Source organism: Pieris napi, chromosome 13 (genome assembly GCF_905475465.1).
Source record: "Pieris napi chromosome 13, ilPieNapi1.2, whole genome shotgun sequence".
Taxonomy (NCBI): Eukaryota; Metazoa; Arthropoda; class Insecta; order Lepidoptera; family Pieridae; genus Pieris; species Pieris napi.
Genome location: NC_062246.1, coordinates 10,908,901 through 10,921,243, shown reverse-complemented (window position 1 = coordinate 10,921,243; position 12,343 = coordinate 10,908,901). Strand labels below are relative to the sequence as shown.

General features: G+C 35.1%; 1 protein-coding gene across 5 annotated transcripts in view; it reads right to left on the bottom strand.

The window, feature by feature from the left end:
- LOC125055400 (synaptotagmin-7) overlaps positions 1 to 12,343 on the bottom strand; it is a 299,046-nt gene that overhangs the window by 30,547 nt on the left and 256,156 nt on the right. For all 5 annotated transcript variants that reach the window (XM_047657852.1, XM_047657851.1, XM_047657855.1 and 2 more), the window contains 2 exons: positions 3,824 to 3,835; positions 3,473 to 3,629 (listed from right to left, as the gene is read on the bottom strand). In XM_047657852.1, the coding sequence (XP_047513808.1) occupies positions 3,473 to 3,629; positions 3,824 to 3,835 (169 nt within the window). The remainder of the gene's footprint in view (positions 1 to 3,472; positions 3,630 to 3,823; positions 3,836 to 12,343) is intronic.

Sequence of the window (12,343 nt, the reverse complement as noted above, 5' to 3'; positions counted from 1 at the left end):
TCATTTAAAATAAAATAAATCAGTGGCGCTACAACCTTTTTAGGTCTGGGCCTCAGATTTCTGTATCTGTTTCATGATCATTTGTCGATCTAATCTAATGTGATCAGCGTCCTGTGCCTGACACACGCCATCGACTTTTTGGGTCTCAGGCAAGCCGGTTTCCTCTCGATGTTTTCCTTCACCGTTCGAGTAAATGTTAAATGCGCACATAGAAAGAAAGTCCAGAGAGTCCATTTCAGACGAGATGGTTTGCACGAGAAATATATTATCCTTAAAATTACTGTTAGAGAACATATTTTTGTGTTGGTAACTCCATGTATGAGAAATCTCATCGCCCTACTACTGATGAACGTCATGTGAGACATGTAATATTATTAAAAAAAACGATCGATCCAAACTACTCAATAATTTAGCAAAAACATATTACTTCAATTAGAAACGATTTCCCAAAATGTCATATAAGTTTGTAATTATTTTTAATTAAATTTTATGGACCCTTTCGCTAAACTCGATCGAAAACATACGGTTATAATAAAATTATAGTTCAGTGTGTTTAGGACAATAATTGGTAACTTGTAGATTAATTTGGCCTCTTCGAGGGGATAGTGTAAATTCAAACATTGGCTATCATTAAACTAATCGTGGCTGATGAGGCAGAGACAAAGGCTGGCCCAACATTTAGGCCTACAACGCACTAGCGGCTGGCCGCGATGCGGTGTGCCGCTGCGGTAGGCCGCGGTATATACGGTCTGCCGTAGCGGCATGCCGTATTCCGGTTAGCGTCCCTATTGCGGTCTGCCGCAATCGTCACTCGTCAAGTGCTTCTTGAAATATTGCACATGATGGACGTTGAAGAATTTGTGGCAGTTATTTATTTATATCATCGTAGAAAATATCGTCAAACACCTCTGCGTAGTGGCTAGCGCAAGGAACAACTGATGAGTGAGGCGGGTAGGACGCGGTATTTGCGGCTAACCGCGTCGAGTGCGTGGAGGGGACGCGGCGCGCCGCATCATTCAACCGGTGCGGCACGTCGCAGCCCCAGAACAACCGGAGCGGTTGACGGTTGTCCGCAAATCAGTGCGTCGTTATCGTGCGGTTTCATGTAATAATCGATGTGCGGCCTACCGCAGCGGCACACCGCATCGCGGCCAGCCTCTAGTGCGTTGTAGGCCTTAAAATCAGAATTCCTACTTTCTTGGCAAAACTAAGTTTAAAATCTCATACAATTAAGAGTAAAGAAAATCTTACGTTAAAAAGAAAACGTTTATCTTTATTGCTATTTCAGGAAAGCCCAGGACAGTAAAATAACAATAAAACCTAATTATTGATATTAGGATTCACGGTGCGTTTAGCTTTCCATTCTTGATGTTTAAGAAAAAGTCTCTATTTATTATTACAATCAAATATACAGTATTCACAATTTTTAAGCTAATAAAAAGACAATTGAAACAAATTTAAAACATTTGGTCACTGTAACGCTGGCAACATTATAACTGATTAACGAATAAATCAATAATATACTTAATTATTGCCAGAATCAATACCGCCGTGTTTTCACAATTATTTGCCACAGACTAGGCCGACAAGTGTCAAGTTAGTTAATGATCTGCATAGATAGTACATTCACCCTCTAACCCTTTTTAATTAGTTTTACGATAATAATAACCATTACTATAAAATGGTTTTAATTAAAACTTCGTAATGTTTGATCTTAGACTCTACCCGTATTATGTCAAAATTTTAATATATTACAAGAACAGAGTGCCTTCCCATTAATAGAGACTGTGAGTAATATTATTGGACACTTATGTTAAATATTTTAAGTAAATTAGGTTAGACTTAAGTTACTTATTAGTCTTAAGATAGGCTAAATTGTAATGTTATCTTATGTAATAATATCTTAGTGAAGAGATGTGTACATTCAAAAAATTTTTAATGCTCTTGGGCTCTGGGGCCGTGGGCCGTGCACTGGCGCTAATTAAAGATTTAAGTTGGCGCCTGGTATATAGTACCGGTGACCCCAGAGCTGGTGCTTTCCCCGCTCAACGAAGAACTATCGCAATACAGCGAGGAAATGCTGCCAGCGTTAAAGGTACACTGACACAGGGACCAAACTTGATTTAATTTCCTTTTCATTAATTTTAAATTATTTGTATTATTACTAATGTAGGTTAATTTACTTTAAAAAATATAATAGTACATATTGCGTCATAGCCAGTGCTTACGGGATCCTTCCTTTAGGCTAGGGGAAGAGCTCAACATCCTTCCTCCACACCTAAAAACCTCTTTCCGTTTCCCAAAACAGTGTTTTTTTTCAAGTTCGAACTTATTTAATACAATCGTTCCGACCATATTTTGTCCATTTTACATAGATCATGCAATAGCAATTCAATTCAAAGGAATGCAAGGTCAGAATCTTCTGATAAATTCGGATTCGGAGTAAATTCAGTTGTATTGTTTATCGCGTTTTTCTATTAGCGAGAAAACATTGAATACTATCAACTTTACGACCACGAGTTAGCGTGCGTAATTATCGACATATATACACATAATATATGTTAATGTATATCTTTAATGGTGCCCTTGATTTTATTATAATAAATATTATTTATTCATAAGGTATTACGTTCATTTCATTCGTGATTAGCGATGTATATATATATATATATTATATATATTATTATTATTAGGATTTTATTATAATAATTTTGTTTATTCATAAGGTATTGTTTATTTAAGCCTAAGTTCCTTAACAGTTTCAGATGAAGAGAGCGAAAGACACAAGATATATTCTACGATATTCATAGAACCAAATTCTTATATTATATAATAATATTTGTATGTGCCAAGCATTATCAAGCAGATTGAATAATGTACTGTTTTGTAAATTCTAATTAGAAATTCTAGATTTAATATCATTAATAGATTTTTACGAGATAATTCTCGAACACCAATTTGCCAAAACCAACATTTAGAATAATGCATACAAAACATTGCTATACGTCAATAGGTACAATTGTATGTACTACAATTAACTAACACGCATTCAGACACTATTTCAAAGTTTGTTAGACATCCCACAGAAATATTTCTCAGAACATTGACAGCATAGATAAAGAGAACAGTTAAATACCAGTTATAGATGAATAAAAAGTTTTTACATCGTAATAAGTGAAAATATTATTCAAATTGTAAAAAATTTCTAATCATCCAAACTTTTGGAACAAACATACCCAGTCTAGCTAACAAACAATTTAACCAACATTGAATTATACTTACATTTGCCAATTATTTATTAGTGTTTAAAATTGAAGTGCATTTTAGAATTTTGAAAAAATGTAATAGAGAATGAACCAAGCAAGCCAAGGAAAGAGAAAGAAAGATCTTGGTAGAAACAGGACATCTTCTGTTGTATGACAGTTCATTCTCTATGCGCAAAGTTTATAATTAATCGAAATGCAAAGCTTACAGATGGATGCGCCGGATGTTCCTGTCCCTTGACATTCTGGAGCTGTTTATTGTGGACAGTTGGTGTACGTTCTCCCTGCGCAGTGGATGCACTGGCGACAGCTCCGGCGCTGCTGCCGGCTGGCGATTTGGCTTGTGGTGAACTTGTTGATGTGGTTCTGGACAATTAACACTTTATATGGCAAGATACTAAACACGAGATACGCAGATACAGTCAAAGCTTTTATTGTATTTAAACAGTGTATATTGCAATTATTACAAATACTTCCAATATAAACATTTTATTTTACGTAGCATTAATATCACGCTATCCCGTCAATTATTAATCTAAAGTTAGAGTTAAGGTACTTACTCGAGTTGCGCCCTGTGATTGTACATGAAACAAAAATTAACTAATTAGTTATATTTGTGAGAGATAGAGTAGAGAGAACACGATGTCATTTGTTTTAGTATAATAGCAACACCACGCAATATCATAGACATCTTCATGTTGTAAATTGTCAATGTGACAAAGTCAATTTGCCAGTAGTAGATCGATCGTAGAGTCACTTGCGAACATGGAAGTTTCTCCTTAAATTTTGGAATCAAGATATCCGGTGCCTTTTTTAGAGGGTACTTTTTTCGAGAACTTTTTTAAACGCAATTTTCTATACTATTTATCTTTGCACCAAACCAAACTTAAGCTATAAGCGTGGATATAACTAATACTCCAAGATAGAAATAAAAGCTTGACGGTAAGAAAGTACAAAAACCTCTAAAAGTTATGTATGAAAAGAAAACGAGGAAAAGGTATAATGCCAAGGAAAGTTAAGATAAACTGAATTTAAAGACAGAAAAGTTAAGAAATATAATCATTTACACATAATATTTTTAATTTATATTCAAAATTACCTCTCAAACCGAGTACGTACAATAAAAATTTTAGGAGTTTTAAGTCGATATTTAGGGGTATTTGAAGTTGATTATTGGGGGAATATTGTGTAGGAGATGGCATTACTGTGGTCTCTAATCGGCGCCTGCGCCTGACTTATTTTAAAATGAAATCCAAATAACGGACGACGATAGTAATAACTATCTGGCTAATATTATTCTCTTCGAATCTGCGACATATAATATAGCCGATAATTTTTATATACACTAATTAAATATTCCTAACAAAGTATCTGTAAAAACAATTTGACAGAAACAGATTAAAGTTAAGTAAAGGATTCATGAAGAAAAGTGGTAGAGTATTACTACAGACACAAATTGAAATTGAATAAATATGACTACTTGAGCTTACTTTCCTATCAAGATGGAACGCTAAATGTAAAGAAGAGAGGAAATGGGGTAAAGGCAGGCATTTTTATGAGTGATATATAGACGGCAACTTTCTTTCTATGTGCGCATTTAACATTTGCTCGGACGGTGAAGGAAAACATCGTGAGGGTACCGACATGTCTTAGACCCTAAAAGTCGACAGCGTGTTTGAGGCACTGGATCACCTACTTGCCTATTAGATTTAAAAATGCTCATGAAACAGATTCAGAAATCTGAGGCCAAGACCTAAAGAGGTTGTAGCGCCACTGATTTGTTTTATTTTATATTTTATATAGACGGCAGCAGTAGATGGTGAGATCAGGTTGGTAGGCCTTGTCATACACACCTGGACAGACAAGGACAGACACCTGGAAGGGACAAGTCAAAAGTACCCATAACCGACGAACATGTATAATGTCATGAAAGTGGATGAAGGGAGAGAGATACGTAGGTATCACTAATCAGGTAGCAAGTGGAGATCTGTGGTCTCTGCCTAGTGCCTACCCCTTCGGAAAAAAGGCGTGATAATATAAATTAGAAAAAACAGAGTGGGCGCGCTAATTTTTACAGTAAAATATATTTCAAGTCGTATTAAATGGGTGCTGCAAACATCTCGTTTATGATTATTACTAGAGATTGCGGTTTTTTTAACGTATATTTTTACGCCCTAATTTTCGTAAACGACACTCGTTTTGTTAGATTATAACATGAAACGCTATCTCGTTTATCTAACCTTTTAAGCTTACGACGACATGAAACATTCTTGCTTTTAACGCTAGAGTTGGATTTATTCAATTCAATAAATTGTAATACTTATTTATTGATATAAAAAAAAAATTGTCATTTTATTATCTGCTTTTTTATGAGTCAGTAATGTGTATACTGTATATGTCTCTATATGTCTATTGAATCAGTGGCGCTACAACCTCTTTAGGTCTGGGCCTCAGATTTCTGAATCTGTTTCATGATCATGGCAATCCAATAGGCGAGTAGGTGATCAGCCTCCTGTACCTGACACACGCCGTCGACTATTTGGGTCTAAGACATGTCGGATTCCTCACGATGTTTTCTTTCACCGTTCGAGCGAATGTTAAATGCGCACATAGAAAGAAAGTCCATTGGTGCGCGCCGGGGATCGAACCTACAACGTCAGGGATGAGAGTCGCACGCTGACGCCACTAGGCCAACACTGCTCTGTATATCTCTATATATGTCTATTATTAGTGTGATATTGTTTTGTAAGTGTTGGTATGTATTGTTAGTGAGCCAACAAAAAAATAAATGAATTCTAAGTTATATGTTTTACTAGCATATAAAGAATATGCAACGATAGGGCATGTCACAGAGACAGGTGACATACGCGGCCCTTATTTCATGGATGATTTCACTCGGCTATATTTTGTTATAGTGATGTGCAGAGAAGTTTTATCGATAAGTTATACACTTGAATTTAGAAATCATGTCTCACAGAGTTTGAAATAGAACTAACTAACTAAATAAATCAATGGCTCTACAACATTTTAGGTCTGGGCCTTAGATTTCTGTATCTGTTTCATGATCATTTGGTAATCTAATAGGCAAGTAAGTGAGCCTTTAGTGCCAGACTTTTTGGGTCTAATGCAAGCCGGTTTTCTCACGATGTGTCCTTCACCGTTCGAGCGAATGTTAAATGCGCACATAGAAAGAAAGTCAATTGGTGCACAGCCGGGATCGAACCTACGACCTCAGGGATGAAAGTCGAACGCTGAAGCCACTAGGCCAACAATACTCTATCTCATCTCATCTCAGTTATAGTAACATACTTAAGAATATATAGTTTTTAGTAAGTGTTAAAGTCAACCAAATTCATATCAAAATATTTAATTGAGTTGACCTTCAGTCTGTTAAGGGATACCGAAGTTATCAAGTCAGGTAACCCTGATCAAAAACGGTAACACTTTACCCAGGACAAAATTAAAAAATAAGAGGTACTGACTTATCTTCTTGGAACAAAGTCGTGTTAAAATAATAATATAACAAATACATTGCACTCAGAGATTCTGTCTCTTTTCATACCAGCGTAAACATAATATGTAAGAAAGAGACGAAAGCGTACTTAATATTATACTATATAATATGGTGGTTAATCTATGAGTTAAATTATAAAAAAGAATCGGTCTTTGAATCATGTAAAAACAATTATTGTAACGATCAGAGTTCAAGAAACAGTGATTTATATAATTAATAATTGATATCTTTAAACGCTTAAAACCCAAATTCTAGCACTCCGGGTGTCAAGCTCTTAATGAAGAACTCTGAGTGCGGTTTTAATACGTTCAATCAAACTTAGAATAATGAATGCTTTGTAGTGAAATGTTTGAGAGATTTCAAATTGAAATGAAAGATATTTCTTTGATAACATTACAGTACTAACTTCAGTTAAAGCTTTCTTGTATTTATTTTTGCCAAGTTTGAAGTAAGAAAAGATTAGGATTCTATAATATCAAATTAATTATTAAGTAAATGACAAAATATACAATTATATTACATACACATAATATAAGTATTTTTAATTAATTAAATCACAAATATTTTTTTAAATGTAATATGGGGCAAACGGGCAGGAGGCTCACCTGATGTTAAGTGATACCGCCGCCCACACTGCCAGAAGGCTCGCAAGTGCGTTGCCGGCCTTTCAAGAATTGGTACTCTTTTCTTGAAGGACCCTAAGTTGAATTGGTTCGGAAATACTTCGGTGGGCAGCTGGTTCCACATAGTGGTGGCGTGCTCAGTTGAGTAACGACGGACGTCGAGGTGATACGGATGGTATTTTGTAAATTTCCTTGACGTCCGATAATAAAACTCAGCTGCAGGTATTAGATTAAGAAACATTTATTATAATGGTGGAGAATGTTTACCCTTGGATCATTTTAAAATAAATGCGACAAAATATTTTTAAACGTACGTCAAGTTTAAAAGTTTTACGTCACCTCCATGATAGTGAATAGTAATATAAATTTTATATAAGTTAGTACAATGACCAAAAAATTATCGATTTAGTTCATTAAATTTTCATAGTCTGTTAAGTGATTGGGTTGTTATCGTTATGACATGAAATGAATAATTAATTACTAGCGGATGAATAACCTTTACTGTCAAAAAGTTGCTCGACCTTTTAGTGAAAAACAAATGAAAAGTAAACAAAACGAGTAATTCATTTATATATATAATCGATAATTACTTAAGTAATCATTTATTATGGTGTTAACAACACTGATTTAGCAGCGTTTCGCTGTCACAACTGTAGCGAATACGCGTTTTTATACGTCAATTTATTTAAATAATTTAATTTTTTTTTATAGATCACGGGGCAAACAGAGCCTTACCTAATGTTAAAAGATATCTCTGCCCTTGGTCACTCTAAATGTCAGAGGGCTTGGAGGATATCTTTTCTTGAAGGACCCAAATTGCCTCGAAAACACGTCAGTGCGCCAAAAACTGCCTTAAAAAACGCTCAGTTGTGGAACGACGGACGTCGAGGTGATACGGATTATATTTCGTATTCTGCCTCGACGTCCGATGATGAAACTCTGCTGCAGTTAATCATCCGAACAACACCTCTGAACACCCTCCATGGTAAATGCGGTAGAAGATGCAGAGAGATCCTACATCTCTACGCAACGCCAAGGGATCAAGGCACTCGGAAAGGGATTGGTCGTCAACGATTCAATTCGTCCAGTTTAAACAAAAAAGCTACCCCTCGTACGGTAAACATTTGCGCACACTTTAAAATATTCCTTTGGAATTCAAAAAAAATTGTTATTGAAACTTCTTTTGGCGCATTAGGGAAAAATGTTTAGTTTTTTCTACAGATTATAAATTTAAAAAGAATTTTATTTTTTAAAGGAAACAATTTTTTACCAGATTATTTTATCTTTTAAAATTTGGATTTTATTGCAAAGCGTTTAAAGATATCAATTATAAATTTTTGAAAAGATTTTTATCTTTGAAATGAAACAATTTTTTTTCCGGATTGAAGTTATTTATTTATGTATTATAAATTTTACGTAATTTTAAATTTAACCGAAGAAAATTGTTTACTTTATATGTGTAAAAGTTATGCCAATAAAAGACAATATCAGATTTTTATCTTGTTACGCCAAAGAAATATAACTTCTAACGCGTGTACATAACACACAGTTTTTTTTTAATTTTGATAACCTTATCATAAAAATTTAAGCGTGAGTATCGATAAAATAGTCCATCACTAGTAATAACATTTATTCGAGGAACGCGTATAAGATGGCATCTCATGTCAGGGACAAGATTTGTGTGTACAAGAATTCCCATGTTGAGATAAATTTGTATACCCTTGTAAACTTATGACTGTTATATGACCAAAGTGTAATGTACTTGCAGCTATAAATTTTAAAGTATTCGAATAATTCAAAAATTAAACTGAAGTATTTCCGAACCAATTCGACTTAGGGTCCTTCAAGAAAAGAGCGTACCAATTCTTAAAATGCCGGCAACGCACTCGCGAGCCCTCTGGCATTGAGAGTGTCCATGGGCTTATCACTTAACAGCAGGTGAGCCTCCTGCCCGTTTGCCCCCTGTTCTATAAAAAAAAGATTTTTTTGAAGAATTTATACGTGTTATTGATGCCTCCTTTTCATTTAATTATGTTTATTGTATTATATTTCTGGATGCAACGAAGTTTTAATAAATTTATAAATATTTTTTCTTCGAAGCCTCGTTTCAATTTGGTTTTTTTTTCTCATTCTAAAAACTAGCCATGAGCGCAGTGTTGCCCTAGTGGTTTCAACGTGCGACTCTCATCGGATGGACTGTCTATGTGCGCATTTAACACTTGCTGGTACGGTGAAGGAAACATCGTGAGGGAAGGGGCATGTTAGACCCAAAGATTAAAGAAAAAGAAAAGAAAGAAAGATTAAAGATTCGACGGGGTGTGTCAGGCACAAACGATTGATACATATACAGAAATTTGAGGCCCAGCCTTGCGATTCTGTAACTCACTTTTCGAACTCACACAGCGGTTTTCACAGCGGCGGTCGCGCTCAAATCAGTCGTAATGCAGTCATTTTACGATTTGGCATTTTGATAAGGAGGGAGCTTGTAGTTTATTGTTTATCAGAATGCCAAATCGTAAAATGACTGCTTTACGACTGATTTGAGCGCGACCGCCGCTGTGAAAACCGCTGTGTGAGTTCGAAAAGTGAGTTACAGAATCGCAAGGCAGATCCAAAAGGTTGTAAAACCAACCATCTACTCGTACATTACAATACCAACAATTAAAAATTCCACTATGTAGCACAAAAACTCTGATTAAATTCCACTTAGTACTTGAATTAAATTGCCTTTTCCGTTTATTTTAAATTCTTGGTCAAACACGAATTCAATGGCCGAACAGGCACGAATTTAGTAACACTATATAATTTATTATTTTATTAATGTATAGGATTGGTATTTTTATCATGAAGACTCGTTAACAATGTTCAATATACTATATCCCATTTCTGTTAATGTTGAAAAGAACGCACGCCCTCACTGTAGTGTGCTGTATATATGTATATGTACAATGACTCATTGATCCCCTGGCGTTGCGTAGAGATGGGGTCCCGATCTTCTGCCGCATTTACCATTAATAGTGTTCTGAAGAGTGGTTCGGATTAAAACTTAGGGTGACGAAGCAGAATACTAATTTACCTGTCACCTCGTTGTCGTGAGTGTTTAAAGGCACGTCGCGCGTCACTATGTGGACCCAGCTGCCCACTGAAGCATTTCCGAACAATAATTTAATTGTTTAGATATCTATACTAATATTATAAAGAGGAAAGATTTGATTTTTGTTTGTTTGAAATGAATAGGCTCCGAAACTACAGGACCGATTTCAAAAATTCTTTCACCGTTGGCAAGCTACACTATTCCCGAGTGACATAGGCTATGTTTCATTTTCAAAAAAATAAGGGATGCTTACTAAAACTTGAATAATCTAATCCAAGGTGTAAAAAAATAAAAAAAAACTTCCTTTAATCGCGTGCGCTGCGAAAACTATTAATGATAGAACAAAATGATGTATTTCAATTTTTCAGGACACATCACTATCTATAAAAAATGTCGCGACAGCATGTCTCTATCTTTTATAGTTACGTCACAATAAGCGTCCTTTGATTATTTTTTTTAAATACCACCGCATAGATATTGATCCTTATCAAAAAAAATACCAACGTTTCACATAAGCTACAATTTAATGGCATTACCACCAAAAAAGTATGGTGGTTAGTGTTCTCCTGCCATTTCTCTCGAATAGTTTACTACTATGTAATATGACAAACATCTTAGCCACATCAACGCTTGGCCGAGGCTACTAGTTGTACAATAAGTACAGATTAAATAAATAAATGTTTGAATCGATATTTTCAGTGCATAGTCCGTCCCAGACATCAGTTTACAAAGCACGTGTGAGCCTGATTGCAAAATGCTTGGAAAACCGAAAAACAGTCCGCCACTTGGCTCGCGCTTTGAAAGAGAGATTTAAAATTTCCTTCGCTCGGCTACGGGTTGCCAAGTAATGTGATGTTTTATGATGAACTAAATTTGTTATTTCGGAGTGTCTGGTTGTCATACTAAGGAATTTTATATAAAACTAGTAGACGCGGCCAAGCGTTGCTGTGGCTAAGGTTGTTGTTATATTACATAGTAGTAAACTATTCAAGGGAAACGGTAGGAGAACACCAGTCATGGGGACCACCATGCTTTTTTAGTTCTTAAGCCATTAAATTGTAGCTTGAATGTGAAACGTTGGTACTTTCAACACAGCGCCATCTGTTACAATTGTGACTATCAAATAATAAACAAATATTTTGCAATAAAATAATATTGCGGGTATAAATAATTGAGATGTAAGCTATCCTATCTTTTAAGTTAAATCAAACCGCACACAGTGTGCAAATTTGATTGAAATCGGTTCAGTAGTTTAGGAGTCCATAGCGGACAAATAACGTGACACGTAATTTTTATATATTAAGATTAAATAAATAAAAATTTGATATAATATTCATAATAATCAATAATGTATAGGAGGTTTTATAATTACTGTAGGTAATATAGTTAAAGTTAACAAAATACAATTAAATCTTTTTATAGATATCCTCGCATGAAGAATGGTAGTTGGGCAATCGGGGTAACATGATAAAAAGCGCCACCAGGGAAAGGGAAGAGAGGTTGCCCTCTTGCACGGTGGACTGACGAGCTTAAACAATTTGGTGGAGAAGATTGGAGGAAAAATAATCAATAGAGAGAGATAGAGCCAATTGGAAGAGGTCTATACTCTATTAGAGGTCCTTGAAAAAACATACAATTATTTCTGTGTAAAATTTTAAGTGTGTACTGTATATGTTGTATAGGTGGATGAATGTTTCAAGGATTAAATAAGGCTTAATTATCATTATTATTGTTAATATACACATCATCATTCTCCAAAGGCGCATTCACAGCTTGGAGCCACTAAACCACAGAATAATAATCCAAAGACTACAAATATCATATAAAAAAAAAATGAGGACGTTACTTT